We start from the raw sequence: 18,278 nt of genomic DNA on the forward strand, positions 1-18,278 counted from the left end.
GGTACCATGTCCTTAAACAAGTTCCCTTATGCCCAGGTATGTATTGAGTTGCAGTAGTTTCAGATAACTGAGTGACCTTTCTGCCACAGGTACTTTGATACTTAAGCAAAGCAAGCCAAATTAAGGAGAAAATACCATCTTTCACTTTGAATTTTACCTCCCCTTCTCAATTTCTTTCATGTGCATTACCAAGTATAAAAAGCATATACAATAAGACACCATGAAGCTTTCAATACTCTGTTCACTAGGATGCAAGTGAGATTTCATTTGCATTCAGTAGTGCTGTGCAGGGATCACACTCAATTAAACCACTCATGCTTTTTAGAATCCTCTACAGCTTTCCTCTAAGAGAATTATCACAGTGCAATCAGACCACATCCCCACCAAGAAAGTAGTCCAGAAACTAGAATATGCCATGCTGTGTTTCTAAATTACCACAAGCAGCTGAGTAAGCAACATATTAGCTGAACAGGAAGCCAGGCATATTTGAAAATACAATTACTGCAATGTTAATTTGCCACTGTCACTGATCTGGACTTCAGAGTTGCCTTTACCAAGGGGAAGTGACCAAAAGCGATCACTATGAAAGGCAAAGGGTGGGAAACTGTCACAGGAGATCTTTTTTTGAATTGATGCTGATATATTTTTATAACTCCTTGCACCTTTTCAAAACATAAAGCAAAACCCCACTAAGCACAAACTTGTTTAATGCTTTGGATTCTACCCTGCAAAATAACCCTCTCCCCAAATACCCGTATACATCCGAAGCAGCTACAGATACTCCAAAGCATGGTTTTAATAAACTGAGATACATACCAAGGGCCTGCTGTAAAAGTATTCTAAGATTTAATACTTCTGCCTCCTTGTGGCAGACACTGGAATGAGCCTCCCTCAAGAAATGCGGACCAGCTCTGAAAAGGAGTGTTGGCTCTCTTATAATATCATCAGAAAGCAGCTCAGTTAACTTTTTTAACCGAGTGAGAAACCACAAGAAGTTGAAAGACAAAAAGAAGCAGGAAAAAAGCCTCACTGTTTGTAGTGTTGTCCCCCACCTTTCTAATCCCTTCCCTAAAGTTTGTGGCTGCTTAGCAAATCTCCACAGTCATCAGCTTGAGCAAAAGCAAAGTTGAGCAGCATCTCAGTATTCATCCAGAGACCTCAGCAAGCTGAACCCAAAGTTCTCCAGCACTTTCTGAATGCTGACTTCACCTCACTTTTCCTTCATAAATATTGCGTGGGAATTGGTGGCTTTGATGTGGAAAGCCTTAAGTTGCCCGATACTTGCATCCACGCGGTACTTACTTCTCTTTTTGCTGTATCAACTCAAACACAATATGCCGTGGTGATGGATTATTGCTACACTCCAGCAGAAGTTGGAAGATCTGGCCTGCCCCACATGTCAAAATTATTCTTCTCAACCTAACATATCCTTCACTTTTGGTATACAACACACACACAAGTATCAGCAGGACAGCTGTGACAATTCAGAGTAAAGGTCTAAGTGGGTCTTGTAGCCCTCCAATCCCAACAGTAGAAACTGCTTCAGGAAAAGGTACAAGTAACAGTGCAAACTTGGAGTGGTACTACTCCTGAGTAGGTATTCCTGTCTTTTGACCCCTAATAAATTGACAGCTTTCAGAGCCAAGAGTTACATATGCATCACTATGCTGAATACACCTCAGCAGGCTTTGTCAAGTCTTGTTTAATCATGTTGAACCTACTCATGCTTTCTGCATTTACAGTATTACACAGCAGTTAAGCCCCCTCTATTTATTCCTTCCATGAGGATAATTGTTTTGCTCTGGAACAGACTGCCTGACAGCTACCTTGCAGGCTCCCAAGAAGTCAGAGAACAGGAGATGGATTCCTTCTTAGTTTTTTTACATGAAACTGTTATTCTATATACCACTTAAAACTTCTCAGGGCGGTTGAGATTTCAGCCTACTTTGCCCAAGCACTTTATTTGCTAGAACTGTACCATCTTATTATTCCACTTTTTCAGATCATTCAGGAATTACTGATCATGGGCACAAAAACCAGCCTAAATTGCACCCCAATGATAATTTTTCCCTGCTGTGGAAAATAATTATTTTTTTCCTACCCTTTCAACACCTTATTATTACACAGAATAACCTTTCCTCACCTTAGTGAGTTTTTCAGTTTGTTTTAGGTATCTTCAGTGAAGGACTCTAGCCAGGCTATTTTAATGTCAAAATCCAAGTACATTGCAGGATCCATGCCACTTTTACCTAGGAGTCTGCCAGTTTCTTGACAGAGTTCAGGCAGATGGTCACCTTCCCTCAGAAGATGCCCTTATGTCACTTATAAGTTACATAAGAGTTTTTAATGAGCATCCTTGCTGGTTGAAAGTTTGATATAGATGATTCCAGCACCTCTGTAGGAGACTGGCATTGTATTCAACAACTCCAAGACAAGTGACAAAGCACAAACTGGATTTGGAAACTTATGGTTTTGGTTTAGTTTGTACAGAAAAACAGGGAACACAAGTGATTGAAGCTTGGGGGTAATATATTTATTTTCCAAACTGTATATGCTTCCCCCTAAAGAAACGCAAGATCTCACAAAAAATTCCACCCATATCCTCTTGTGTCCAACTCATGCTTTTAACTTTTACTATCAGATACTAATTGTATGCTTCACTCAGTAAGACAGAAAAGCTTCTCCTTCAGAAGTTCACTGGGTAGCATGGAGAGGTGTACAACATTCTTCAAGGGAAATAGTTTTCTTACAGTTTTATTTTCCATAGGAAACCAGTGCTTACTGCCTACTGCATAGGGTGTCCTACTACAAGGGCTAAGTATTCTTCAATTTTCTCCTTGTATGGTCTATTCTCAGTTCAATACAGCTAGATTTCCACTGAGACCATAACATCATCTGTTTACGCATTCTGTCAAGTGTTCCCAAGACCTACTTCAATTGTTTTTCTAAGTGCAGGGCCTCTGCTGTAGGTCCTCAAATAAAGTGCGTGTAGTATTGATCAAAGTCCTGCTTCCACTCCATGCAAGACTCAATATATTCCTATTAGATGGATACAAGCAGAGCTTGTATCTTCAGCAGGATAAGCAAGCACTCTACTGCAGGAGATGATAGAACTCAGTAGTTCTAAGGGGCTTAAAGTTTTGTCTAGTCTTTGGAGACCCATCTAAAAGTCAGAGGGAAGATGAAAAACACTTTCCCCCTACACCCATTCTTACAGCCAGCCATGCGTATGGAGACACACAGCACAATTTATCTTCCTATTTTCATTGCCCACAAATGTAAACCATGAAAAGAATGTCTGTGTGGTCAACACACTGAAGGAAAGGATGCCATTCAGAAGGACCCAAAGCTGAGATGGACCAGTGCGAACCTCATAAAGATCAACAACCCCAAGTGCAAGGTCCTGCACCTGGGTATAAAGGCAATCCCAAACACAATTATGGGCTGTGAAATAATGGACTGAGAGCAGTCCTGAGTGGAAGGACTTGGGGGTGGTGGTTGACGAGAAGCTCAACATGAGCTGGCAATGGGTGCTTGCAGCTCACAAAGCCAACTGCATCCTGGGCTGCATCAAAAGGAACATCTCCAGAAAGCTGAGGGAGATGATTCTCACAAGAAGACAGTCTTCTTGTGAGACCCCACCTGCAATAGTACATTCAGCTCTGCAGCCCCCAACACAAGAGGGATGTGGATATGCTCAAGGAAGTCCAAAGGAGAGCCGTGAAGGTGATCAGAGGGCTGGAGCATTTCTGCTATGGAGACAGGCTGAGAGAGCTATGCTTGTTCAGCCAGCAGAAGAGAAGGCTTAGGAGAAACCTTAGAGCAGCCTTTCAGTGCCTAAAAGAGGCCTACAAGAAATTGGAAAGGGACTTTTTACAAGGTCACATAGGGCTAAGGCAAGGGGTAACGGCTTTAAACTGAAAAAGAGAAGATTTAGGTTAGGGATGTTAGGAAGAAATTCTTCACTGTGAGGGTGGTGAGACACGGGAACAGGTTGCCCAAAGAAGCTGTGGCTGCCCCGTCCCTGGAAGTGTTCAAAGCCAGGTTGGATGGGGCTTTGAACAACCTGGTGACCCTGCCTATGGCAGGGGGCTGGAACTAAATGTTTAAGATCCCTTCCAAACCAAACTATTCTGTAATGCTACAATACTCTAACAGATTATTAGTTTCCTCCTGAAGTTTTGGATGGCTCAGTTAGAAACCTGCACACAATATTCTAATTTTCCTTCCTTAATTTTGCAGCTATAAAGTTAATGTCTGTATTTTAACAAGTGCGTGAAGAAGGATTCAAACCAGTCTCAGCCATCGAGGTACTCCCATTCACTAATTGCAGTTCAGATGCTTTCCCCATTGATCACCATTCACAATAGCAAAAGAAACCAACAAAATGGCTCATTTTGTTCAAGTCCTTCTTACATCATTGACTACAACTTTGTTTCCATTAAGTCTATAGGATTTGGTTTCACTATTTCAGCCTTTTCAATAGCTTATTAGTGGCTTTTCCTCCATTTTTGAAGGTTTAATTTAAGTTTGCACTCCTGTGCAAAATTTTCCCTGCCACATTAATAATTATCTTTCACAGCTACTATAGCTGAAACAAGAAATACAGTGGATTTATGACAATATCTAAGCCAAGCTTATACAGAATTGTATTATTCAGTTCTTTGTCTACATTATCCCTATTTCAGATTCTTAGAAGAGCAGAATTTCATTTAGACTGTAATTAGGATCCTGGCCTCCAACGTAAGTGAATTCTGAGGTATTACTGTACGATCACACAGCATGTGCAGGAAAACCAGGGGATCAGGCCTAGTCAGCATGGGTTCCTGAAGGCCAGATCCTGTTTACCAATCTGATCTTCTTCTATGACAAGGTGACCCACCCAATTGATGAGGGAAAGGTTGAATGCTTATTAAAATTATCCCAGTCAAAGTTAATAGCACACTTCAGAGACAGGGTGATGGTCACTCTACAGAATGTTCTCAGACACTGGCAGAACTGCAGGATACTAAAGATATATCATCATAGACCTTGGAAACAGTAGGATCCTTCAGTAGGATACCAAACCATGGACAGAGTAATGTAAGCTTTGGTGAATTTGGGGAAGCTAAATAGTTTCAGCTAGGAACCCATCAAGAAAGTTTCAAAGAATCACTCTCTAGTCTAAAAGCTGTTCAGGATGACACAGGATCTCCAAATGTCCTGGGGGAACCATCATTCAACCTCACATTCAATTCAACTGACAATATAAAAGTCTTATTTTCTTTCTGGAACCACAATCATGTGTTTCAGCTTCCACCAATTCTTAGCATAAACCAGTAAATATCTTAATATAGAATGACTTCATACAGAATGGCAAAAAAACCCCTCCATCATTTCCCAATAAGTACAGCTTGATTTCAAATATCAACGTGGTTCGATTAAATAAAACAGGAGCACTCATACAATCAAGATCTTAACTCACTAGGTAACTAATCTGTACCCCAAAACATGGGTAGTAGTAGTAGTAGTAGTAGTAAGCATCCTGATATAACTGAGTTTTCCCCCAGTGTTTAATGACTATTCAAGCTTATGTAGAGCCAAGTAGTATACAGCAGAGCTCACAAACTGCTGAAGTACAGAGATCTTTAGTGAAAAATTCTTAGCCAAGACCAGCTCCAAGATTAGCAAAGAGACCCATGATAGAGTCCACATTCGGAAAACAACCCAGGACAAATAGACTGACTTTGAAGACAAAGAATATCTGCTCTTTAACTTTGAGTTAAAATGAACTGTACCTGTTGAGGAGCCGGTCCATATGCTCAAGGGGTATTTTCCATCTCCAGCTTTTATGATTCATTCATAGATTGCAATTCCATTGCTACAGGGTAAATACATTTTAAATTAGACTATATAAAGAAGCTCTAAAGTTGCCATGACAGTTGCAGCAAAATGCCTTGTCGTTTCTCATTACAAAGCACAACCTATCTTCCCAACCAAATTAGGTTTTTCAGCTATTCCTCCAAATGTAGCCTGCAGATCTATTTTTGTTGATCCACCTATTGTTTCAGATTTGCATGGTTCATTATCAAATGGAATGATCATCATTTAGATTATTAAAACAATCCATCTGCCAGCTTTGTTCTCTTTCATGTGAAAAATAGGAAAGGTGAAAGAGTTTAGAGAACTTTTTGTCAGTCCCTTGTTTAAAAAAGCAGAGACACAGTACTATGCCATCAGACCTGATCTGACCATCTTCCCTAGACATGTCCCCAACCCCAGACTTCCCTTGAGCAAGGCTCAATGACAGCTGTTTCTCCTCTGAAGGTCAGCTTTACCCCTCAGCTAATGTTTGCTCTGGAAAATCATCAACCCCTTTGTTAGTGCAGCTGATGGTAGATTCAGCCACGGTCTTTTGGTTGTATTTCCTTTCCAGGTTTAAGGCTTCCTGAGTATGAAAGATGAGAAGCACAAAGAGCAGAGTCCATCTGTTACTTTTAACTGGGATGGGGCGGGGGAGAGGGAGGAAAAATCTCCTATAAATAACTTCAACTCTTCTGCTCCCATGTATCTTCCAATCTCTAAAAACACTGGAATACTGAATAAAGTGGAGGGGAACACAGTACTATGTATGTAGGCTGCAACTTGTCATACTGATTATCTTTTGCATCAAATTGATTGCATTAACTAGAAAGCAGAATTTTTGAGAAATCTCTCTGAACTGTTCATTCCAAGAACAATTAAATCTAAAGTAAGAAGAATCACGACAAATTGCTGACAAGTGTTAAAACATCATCTGCTGGCAGCTTTTTTCTTTTAAGAAGATGTCATAGCAAAGTCAAAATGAAGAAGTCTATAATAGAAGATATCAAATGACATTTAACAGAGCATGAGGCAAGATGCTCATGTGTAAAATCCTTTGTCAATCCTTGCCATTAGTCAGCACGCACACATTAGGGATACTACAGACAGTGTAACGGAAAGACCCCACTGTAGGATTACGTGCCATTTCAAACAATTTTATCTGAACCTTATCTGACAAGAACTGAAACTTGAGAAGAGTGAGAAGTAATGCTGCTAGATGCAGCAAGCAGACAGCTTCCATAAGAGACTCAGAGATTTAAAGAGTTCTGAACTCAATCAATCCAATATAGAATTTTTTTAGAATTCAACTGTGTAGCTGTTCTAACAACAAAACTAAGCCTGATAGTGAATGCTCACATGTCTTGCAGCTGATTGACTTTAATCTAATTATTCCTTAAGCGCTGGAGTGAGCTCATCCCTTAAGCAGAAAATCTGCACAGGAGAAAGTTTAGCCTCTTTCTTGGAAAAAAGAAATCAACAACTTTTTCCCCATTGTTAGGAAATCCATAACAACATTCTCCCCCACGAATTGCCTGCTGTTAGTGAAGGGTGACCTCATACTTTGCTTTGGTGTGGTACTACCTCTTCTCTGCTGCACTCTTACAGTTCACATAGAAATGTCAGGAAGGTTTGAGAAACCAAACTCAGTCAAAGTAGGCCATGTTATAGGGAGCAGTCAGCATTCACAGATAAGTTAAGCTTATTGATATCCTACTAAGAAAAAGCAGACAAAGGAGTTATGGGAGGAACATTCCAGGCAGTTCTCAAATTAACTCTGCAGTTTTGAAGTAGGGCTTCCAAAAGAGGGAAGGCAGCTTTCAGTCACAATACAGTATGTGACATTGGGAGAATTTTGAGTTTATTGGTTTAAAATTAGTAGAACCCTATTTATTTCAGTCTTTTAAAATAATATAGAAGTCTTCTTCTAGGAAGAAAATAGTTCTGAGTGTCAAAATAACTGCAGCTGACAGATACTTCTTGGAAATGTTTCATTTCTATGGAAGTCATAACAAATGCTATTACTTTCCCTCGTTCCCAGCACACACACTTCTCTAGGCAAAGCTAAGTACACTGAGCAGACTTAGCATAGTACACTCATTTGGTATTTGTCATCAAAAATGATTACATAACAAGTGAATAGAGTAAAAAAGTTAGCAGGTCTAGAAAAAAATGTATTAGGGCAGCTGTTCAGAAGCATTTTGAACAAAATGCTTTCCCCCTGCATGCTGATTTTAAGATTAGGTGGGCTATAGATGGAATCTTCTGAACCTCAGCTTGGAACACAAAAAAAACAATGCTATTTCTGACTAATGATGAAAAAGAAAACCTGTTATATTTCCCTCTCACACTCTAAGAGGAAAAAACACAATATTGCATCTTAGAAGAGTCCTCTTATGTTCCCATAACCATTACACCTAAAGTTTCAGGTTTATGTACCATAATCAGGAAATATTTAACATAACTAGTTACCAAGACTCAGGTCATCAAAACTTTTGCAAAGCATGCGCTCTCCAGACTTTCAAGTAGTGCGACACTAGAATCACATACTTGTTGTGTCATAGGAACTAATGGCCAAATCCCATGTTTGGTGAAGGATATTTATCTCCAGCCCACAGAGTAGTCTAGAGGGACCAGCTATATAGATTGCAGAGGACAGTTAACCCGCATTTTGCCATTTACACTAATCCATACAGCATAAGCCCTGCTTTTAAAAAACTTTTTTTTTAATGCAAGTTTGAGTTTCTGTCAAAAGATAGCTGCTAACATAGAAGGATACAGACTACTGAAGCTATCAGGTAAAGTGTTTTTCCACAAGCAGTGAGAAAAAGAATAGGGTTAGATCTCACCTACTGCTACTGATTCCCTCCAGGCACAAGGTCTCATCCTGCTTGCAACTTATGAAACAGTTTTACATTCAATTCAGTAGGCTGCTTCGTAATTTTGCCCACATTAACAGATAACACACTTGGATGAAGAACCTCTGAATAACACTACGTATATTAACTCATATTCTGCCACTGACCTGAAGAAGTTTCCTTTTTTAGTTCCCTCCTTATTCTGCTTAAGAATGCCTTAGCTATTCAGAGTTAAGTTTACGTTGTACTTGGCTTGGCAACAGATAAAACAGCTCCTAAGTCTCATTTGGCTGAGCTCTCTTCATACAATAAAAATAGCTTAGACATCTTGCTGTACCTGTGCATTTAGCTGAGTAGCCGACCCGGTGTGCCACACTCTTGTTACTTGCATAGCAGTCGCGGAGATTAACAGATCTGCTCTGCCTCTGTCAATGACCTTGGTGAAGTTGGCTTTGCTGGCACAGGCTACAGATTCACATTGCTTTAAAACAAATGCCAGGTTCAGTCTCTTCTTATGATGACTTATCAAAAACATCATGCTAGCAGCTGTGGCACACAAATTTTACTGAGGAAGCATCAAACTTTGGAGTCAAGCAGAGACTTTAATACTGGGTTTCCAGTTTGCTGGAAGAAACCAGCAACATCTAGCAGAAGAAATGAGCAAGTGCTACAATAGGTGAGACACACAAGAAAAACCATGTCTATTAGTCAAGTTCATACTTGACTTGGCTACCTACTTTATTAATAGCAGACAAATCCTAAAAAGCTATAATTTTAGTAGCATGGAATATACTGTGGATGTAATAAAACCAGTGAACTTGGGAGTACTGACCATAGACATTTGATTTTTCCAATCCCTCATTGAACTTACAAAAATAATAATTCTTTTATACATATGCCTTGCAACGAGTATTTAACTAGTTAAACTTGCCTCCACCCCAAATTCAAGTTTGACTTATCTAAGGTAAGCCTTGCTGAAATTCCGAGAGCCCATTTGATAACATGTCAAAAAAAGAATTGTTTTTTTTTCATTCCATATTTGATTTTATTCCATGCGCTTATGCAAAGATGATTTAAAACCAAATGTAGCTAAGATCAAAGCACAATGAGACCCAAGTTCAAATGTTGCAAAGTTATGGTGATGCATGGTTAGAAATACATATAGGTCTGAAACGATGGAAAGGAGGTATTTAGGGATTTTATACTCAATTTATGGCAGAACTGACAAATTTCCCTCATTAACTCTGATTAAGCCCACTGAATTTTCTACAGCTTTTTGGTGATATGCCAAGTGCCAGGAGGCAGAAACATATTTCTGTGGCTTGGTTTGTCTGGGCTGCTTTTGGAAAGTTGCCAGATCTCATTTGACCTTTATAATAAGGTTTAATCCTAGTAGTTGGACTAAGTCACTCATTTAGATGAGCAGACTGGTGCAGCTCAAGCCTAGGTCAACAGTGAAGAAATGTTGTTGCCATTTCACAGCTGTTCAGTGGTTTCTGGGAAAACTACTGGTGTTCTCGGGACATTTTCTAGTGGACAGGCACTTAACCTAAGGTTTACTGCCACTGTTTGCAGTGCTCATCAGAAAGACAAACAGCCAAGTCATTAGGGACACAGTGACTTTCTCAATACTGACTTTTTCCAAGTGAGATTGAATGGAAAAAAACTGAGATTCAAAATAGACAAATACAGGAATATTTATAGTACTTAGAGCCAGGTATCTTCCACTAGTTTAAAAGAAAAGTCACCTCAGTGGAATGGATCTTCTGAGCCATTGCTAGTAAGTGCTCCAATAATCTTTGTGTTCAGGTAACATATCAGATTCCATAGAGGAAACTCACTATTACCAATCTTTCTGCTCTAAGAAGTGGTGAATTGGTATTGGTCCTGGGTTTTTTCTTTTGCCTTCCTCTGAGCACTGAGCGTGACCACTTGTCAGGGCTCCTCTTGTTTGTTCTCACTGTGTTGCTGCCTGCTGCTCAGGCACCACAAAGGTGGCCCCTTGTGTCCTGCAGCTGGGAGGGGGGGGGAAGGCGTTTTATCCCCAGCAGAGGTTTGTGAGTGTCCTTGGGGATTTTCACCTTCCTCTGTAGCAGTGAGCAAGCCCTTTGACAGGGCTCCTTTGGGCTACTGTGGTCCAAAGGCTGCTGGTTCTGCTTCATGCAGGTGACCCCCTGTGCCCCCATCCAGTAGGGAGGAAGCTTTCATGACTCCCACGGTGGCCCCTGGGGGTTACTGCTTGTCCTCTCTCACACTGAGCACAGCCCCTTGTCAGGGCTCCCCTTTGGGCTCAGTACTTGTGCCCTGGCACTCTCTGGCTCCATTTCCCAGCACAAGCTTGGACTGGGAGCAAGCTCTGCTCTTCCCTTGGCTCCATTTCTCTGGAGGCTCTGGCTTGTGCACAGCAGCTTGTACTTAGAAGGTGTTGATGCTTGTGAGCATCAGCTCTGAAACAGAGTGAAAATAACAACCAATCCATAATTAAACCCCATAACATAACAAAAAAATAAGGTAATATAAGATAAAATATAAGAAACCAAAAAAAATGGAATCATAAAATAAAACCCTGTTTCCACTTGTAAGTTTTGTGATTTGTATCCATGAAAGTGTTTTTGGAGCTGAAAACCCCTGGCCACTGCAAGAGAGTAACAGTGCCACTGTTATTCGGCTCAGGGTGAGCATAGGGCATGGAATGGGATGGCATGGAAGGGACTACACTAAACTAGAATAGAAATTAAGTGGGTTATGTTACATGACCCCTACAAGTCTGCATGGCAAGTGATGCCCTAGATCTAAGGGGTCCACCCAAAGGATCAGCTTTCTGCAGTGCAGGTCCCAGACCCATCCAGGAGACGGGGGCAGGCTCATCTACAGTGTGGCTCAGGCAGGGACCAAAGGCCCTAGGCTGAGCTGAGACACATCCCCTGGGCCCTTGGCAGGAGGCAGTGGGGTGGGGGTACCAGTGGAGATAGATCCCATGCACTGAGGCCTTTGAGCACCCCAGGACACTGGCAGAAGCAGACCTGTCATGCTCATAGGCTCTCCTTTACACACTGATGCTTGGCCTCTTTGGAGGCCAAGTACTGGGCATATGGACCTTCTCTCTGATGCCGTACTGTTCTTAGGCTCTTGTGTCTCAGTATGTTTTCCCACAGGAAACAGCTCAGGCATTTCTAAAAATTAGTACAAGAAAATAAATCCATGGGGAACTGAGCAGGTATTGCTCACCTCAAAAAGGTTTGCAACCATTGGATTGAGGAGGATGTCGTGCTTCAGAATGAGGTTTCCAGCCTCCCTAGTGCTAGAGATGTGGAAACCCAGATCAACTGGATGAACACAGAAGACTTCCACAATACCACACACTTTGTCTTCTACTCTGGGGCCATTTAGATGAGACATTAGGAAGAAACTCTTCCCTGTGAGGGTGCTGAGGCACTGGCACAGGGTGACCAGAGAAACTGTGGCTCCCCCATCCCTGGCAGTGTTCAAGACCAGGTTGGAAATGGATTGGAGAAACCTTGTCTAGTGGATGGTGTTCCTGCCCATGGCAGGGGGTTGGAACTAGATGAGCTTTAAGATCTTTTCCAACCCAAACCATTCGACAATTCTATGAAACAGTAGCCACAGTAAAGCTGGAATATCACACATCCTAGCTTCCATCTTGACTGGTTGATCTTCCATTATCTCAATCATGAAGAAGCTGTATTATAAACTACTATGTAGAATAGTAGAAGAGTTGGTCTATTTAAATTTTAGATCCTACAACAAACGTCTACCAACATCCACTGTGTGTTCTGATTGCCCTAAGAAAACTGTTATCCACTGCATACTAAAATATAGTACTTATCTCTGTGTTTAAAGAACAAGATACTGAAGAAAACAAACCCACATTCCAACCTTAATTAAGTCACTGATGCCAAGTTCAGCAATGTACAAAGCTCTGACTATCTGCCAAGAAAGCAACAAACTTGTGTTGTCAACACCAGAGCAATAGTTCTGTAACAAAGCAGCAATGGAGCCAGACAGAGGAACATTGAAGTTTAGGTGAGAGTCCTGCTGTCCGGCATCCCTTTGGACATGTTCACTTTCTGCATTTTTACTTCATTAGCTCAGAAGCTAATGTCTTGTTAATAGAAAGGGGAAAGGAAAGATATTGTTCTATGTTTTTTTATGCCATTTAAGAAACACCAATTACTCTGTAGGCTCATTTAGCACCTAATACTCAAGATACTAATACAATCTGCACATCTCTAAAGACACCCCTGAAACAACTCTTGTATGAGAGACCTGGAATATTGTCACAGAGATGCCAGAAAATAGCAGGGACCAAATGAACTGTTGGACTTGATCAGCTCACTAGTGTGCCCATGAGTATGAAAACAAAGCCTCTCTCAGTCATCCAGAGGGAAGGTATCAGTCTTCTGCTTGCACAGAAACCCTATTTGTAACACCTGCTTAGCCACTGACCACTTTTTGTCTCTTGTCAACAGTAGGGACATAGGCAAGTTAGGAGGATTGTTGTCCTGTTTTTTCTTTTAGGATCCTTCACCTATGGTTTCTTCCAACCCCTCAACTTCAAGGTGGCAAATGAAAGGTTGCAATCCTTCTCTTTTTCTAAGGAACAAATTAATTCTCTTTTCTTCTTCATTTTTATACCTACTTTGGCTATACCACACCAATATTCTCTAGAACCTAATTCTTAAGTCCGTGTTGGTAATGAGTGAATTGTTAAAATTAAAACCACTTTTAGGGACAGCTGCACTGCAATACTGAGTGCTTTGTGTCTCATTCTGCCTGTGTTCCTAGGATTCCTAATGAGACACACTGCATATGCCATCACTGTAAGACACTCTGACTTGGCTGCCATCCCACTGAGCTAAAGCAGCATCATGTTAGAAATCAGCTATATCATTGCGCCTGAAAAAGTGCCACTTCCTCCTTCACTTTCATCAGCAGTAAGAGCAAGTTGCACTTCAGGAAGTACACAGTCTTCAGACTACCACAGAAGGACCAAGAGCTTTCCACAAAATTGCTGCAGACTTCACATACCAAGTGATGCCACTGGCCAACAACAGCAGCATAGGCAATTTCAGCTCATTAGCATCAGTTTGTGTATTCTTGATTCCATCGCTCCCACCAGTTAAGTGCATCTGAAGGCAGTAAGGTCCAAAACAGCTCCATGGATGCCAGTTCAGAAGCTGAGATTTGCCTACCCTCCAATCCTTTCATTTAATAGATTAATTCTTTGGCTGCAAAAAAAAGATCAGCCTTTTAGACTACTGGCTTCTTATTCTGACATTGAGGGAGTACTTGAAAAAAAGCCAGCTTGAAGCAGGTAGCAATGCCTCTTTCCCAGCGCAGTCAGAAGGAACTTCTTAATCAAGTTCTAAGGATGCCTCCCCTGCAACAAAACACTTCCCCCGGCTCAAGGGACAGGGGAACAGTTTCATCTCAAAAACACCCTGAGCATGCAAATTCCACATATCCACGAATGCAATATTAGTAGGAACTTAATAAAAACCTTTCCCACACAGAGTATTTGGGATAAACATGCTTCAGCTTATCCAGTACAAAATATAAGCATGTCTGGGCAGCACAAACCAAAACAAGCTAGTGAAAAATGTGTTGCATTCAGGAACTCATTTACCCCACCTGTAGAACCCCTTCCAAATCTCTCACCCAATGGACCTTCAAACTTCCCACAGATAAAGGAAATTAAAAAAGAAAACTTGGGGAAGGAGGAAATCAGTTTAACTTTCAACATTTCTTACACACAAAGGTCTCAGTCATGTAGTTCTCTTAGGTTTCTCTATGGATCCCCACAAGATGTGGAAAAGTCACTGGTTTCACTGCATGAGACTGAAGACAATATAAATTTGAACTTTATTCTTTTTCTTTCCTGAAAAGCCATCTTAAAAGAAATGCTTAAATAAACTATATAAAGATGACAGCAAGTTGTAAGGCTGAATACAAATCTCTGATCCAATACAAATATTTTGCCACTCAGCTCATGACTGTGCACAGCAGTACTCAGGTCTCCCAAACTGAAGCATGGCATGGCTATACGTTCTCACAGTTGGTACTGGCATTTGTAATATCAGTGCGGTAACTTTTTAAGCTTTTTAAACCCAAAACACAGAAAACAGAAATCTTACAGTAAACAAAGATGAAAAACAAGAGATAAGAGTGCAAATGACAAAGGGAGATGAGATTAAGATGTGTGGGGTGCAACATAGGTAGAGAAAAATTACCACAGGCATCCTTTAATACAGTGCAACAATTTTTTCCTGCAGACACTGGATGGTCTAGACAATTTCAGATATTCCTGGTAGTTAATCCCTCAGCTCTGTTAGAGATTTGACAGGGTTGTAACACCACAAACAATCTTTATTATGTACTTATCTTCCCTTCCCTCCTCAAAAGGGAAATCAAGTGTGTAGAGCATAAGGTACATTTCGTATGATTTGTTAGGATGACCTCCTTCTGACTTACGAATGAATCTCCCATTAACAGACTTACATCAAAAGGGCAACTGCAGACACAGAGGAAGAGGGGAACACTCATTGCTGTTTCAGCCTAGTACATATTAGCGATACTCCAAGAACTTTCTTTCTCACCATCTGACCCTCTAGGATGGGGCAAGAAGCCGCTAAAAAGAACTTGCATTTTTACTTTGTGTGGTGAGTTGTGGGGAGTGGGGAAGTGTTGTTTTTTGGTTTTGGGTTTTCTTAAGAGGAAGTGAAGGTAGGAAGAGGTCAGAAAGAAGCAAAAAGTAGAAGCTGGGGGGGAAAACAATGTTAATATGATCAATACTGACCAAACACTTGAAGAGTTTTTAAACAGGAAGTTGCTTCAGTTGAAACACATTGTGTTTTGATTACAAAGCAAATCATGTCTTTGTCTGCAGTTAAGAAAAGCCTCAAAAGCGTCTTGCTTTTGGTAAAGTAACAGAAACCCTGAATATCATTCAAACTCTTATTAAAAATATCATTAACAATAACATTGCTTCCTGGCTATCACTGATCAGCTTTCCAGATTCAGTCCAGATTTAGAACAAAAGTTCTAAAACATTTTTGTCCATTTTAAAAGTTTTGTCCAGTTTAACTACTTGACAATTCAGTCATTTTAAGTAGTGCAACATATACTGTGGAGATGGGACACACAGTGTGTATGCCAAACAGCAAACACTTCTAGCTTAAGTGACAAGACGCAAAGCATAGGGGGATCTAGCCATAATAACCATCAACCTGACAACCCAGAGAGGCACCATGGTATTAGAGGAGTCACAGCTGTACAAGCTCCTCCACCAGCAGCAACTGCACCTAAATTTGCCACAAGATATCCTGTCAGAACAACCTCAGAGATCAGCATGAACCACTTGACCAAATGCAGGTAGATAAACACTCAGATCTTCTCATAGATTCATTTTAAAAGAAAGCATGTATCAACATGCACTTCATATACTTTTTGACAAGGGCATATTACCTGATGGGGCTGTGAACTGGACCATCTGCTGTAGGAAGGAGCACCAGAAGTCTTGTTGGCTGTAGTTCTCTGTAAAGTAAAAGACAGACATGTTAAGTATTCACCAACATCTGTCACACACACAGTCAGCTTCACCAATCTCAATCATCCAAACTCATACAGTAAACAAAAAAACCTAAACAAAAAACTCAAGACAATAAATACGATACACTTGCCCTTGGTGAAGCTGTGCTGGCCGTCCCAAATCACCTCCCTGTCCTGTATGTGCCTTAACGTTTAGATATAAGGAAGCAATTCATCATTATGAGGGTGCTGATGCACTGGCACAGGTTGACCAGAGAAGGTGTGGATGTCCCATTCATAGACATGTTCAAGGCCAGGCTGAATAGAGCTTTGAGCAATCTCATAATCAAACTGCCTTTGATATTACAGAAGTATCAAAACACCACACTGCACATTCAGTAGCCAAAAATCTTGTATGTATATCACTGTTATATTGTGTAAACTCGGGTATTAAAGAAAACTTGTGACAAGCCTATGTGTATCAGGAAGATCAAGCAGTTTTGAGTTACCTATTCATAACATCTACAGCCAAACAGTTTTTCTAGACATGAGATTCACAGAATCCCAAGGGTTGGAAGGGACCTCAAAAGATCATCTAGTCCAACCCCCCTGCAAGAGCAGGGTAACCTAGAGTACATCACACAGGAACTTGTCCAGGCGGGCCTTGAATATCTCCAACGTAGGAGACTCCACAACCTCCCTGGGCAACCTGTTCCAGTGCTCTGTCACTCTTACAGTAAAGAAGCTCTTCCTGATGTTAACATGGAACCTCCTATGCTCCAGTTTACACCCATTGCCCCTTGTCCTATCACTGGATATCACTGAAAAAAAGCCTAGCTCCATCATCCTGACACCCACCCTTTACATACTTGTAAACACTGATGAGGTCACCCCTCAGTCTCCTCTTCTCCAAGCTAAAAAGACCCAGCTCCCTCAGCCTCTCCTCATAAGGGAGATGTTCCACTCCCTTCATCATCTTTGTGGCTCTGCACTGGACTCTCAAGCAATTCCCTGTCCTTCTTGAACTGAGGGGCCCAGAACTGGATGCAATATTCCAGATGCAGCCTCATGAGATACTAATTTATCAGTATATTGTGTCACCAGCAGCATGCTAACAGAGGGACAGATTCATATTTGAACCATATGGGCATAAATTATACTAAAAAATGTAAGTAAGACAATCCATGTGAGATTTATACCACAGTCTAGTATATTCTTTGTAAGTATGAAAATAAATAGCTTATGGCTTTTAACACCCAAGGATGTAGTACATTTCTATGCCAATCATAACCACTAGGGCTTACACATCATTACGTATTCTAAAGCTAGCATATCATTCCCACTAATGGGAAACAGCCACTACAGTAACTGTGCTTTTGTGTTTGTTTAATCAAAACCCAGTTATTTTACAAATGTAGTTATTAGCATTCTTGTATAGTGCATTTAGCTTCTATTAGACACCCTTAGAAGAATAAGCACTTTTTAATAAAGAGATATGCCACACAACAGAATAAAACTTTTTTTTTGATAGAATCCTCACTAAAAAAAAAAATCCCACACAATGTTGATTTCAGCTTTATAAAAACTTATCAAAACTATGTTCATCTGCTTCAGAAAAAAGACTGGCCAATGTGTAAATAACAAGTTGAATAACAATAGCTGGAGTTTTCCTGGAAGCATTTGGAAGCTGTTCTCCAGCAAGATGCCTTTCCACAAGCACCACTCCTTTCTTTTTACACATACATATAAAAATAATGAAATATATATATATATGATGTATATCTGTCTTTGGTATTTTCCCATTAAAAAAAAAACTAAATATTCCTCCTGTCTAAACAGAGAAAGAATCTTTGGTTTTATTACCTACTACAACACCCACTGCCTCTAGTAAGTACATTTCCTTTACAGCAATCACTCTTGAACTCTTCCACCTCAATTTCAAGGACATCCCAAATAAAGACATCCCATAGGGAAACAATATTGCAAAATTAGAGATAAACAAGAGAACCTTTTCCAGGTCAGAGAGCCAGC

General features: G+C 40.6%; 1 protein-coding gene across 1 annotated transcript in view; it reads right to left on the minus strand.

The window, feature by feature from the left end:
* Positions 1–18,278, minus strand: part of RBMS3 (RNA binding motif single stranded interacting protein 3) — a 707,098-nt gene that overhangs the window by 584,890 nt on the left and 103,930 nt on the right. Inside the window, exon 3 of the mRNA XM_034063359.1 lies at positions 16,185–16,253. Coding sequence (XP_033919250.1) covers positions 16,185–16,253 — 69 coding nt within the window. The remainder of the gene's footprint in view (positions 1–16,184; positions 16,254–18,278) is intronic.

The sequence above is a fragment of the Melopsittacus undulatus genome, chromosome 1 (assembly GCF_012275295.1).
Source record: "Melopsittacus undulatus isolate bMelUnd1 chromosome 1, bMelUnd1.mat.Z, whole genome shotgun sequence".
NCBI classification, from domain to species: Eukaryota; Metazoa; Chordata; class Aves; order Psittaciformes; family Psittaculidae; genus Melopsittacus; species Melopsittacus undulatus.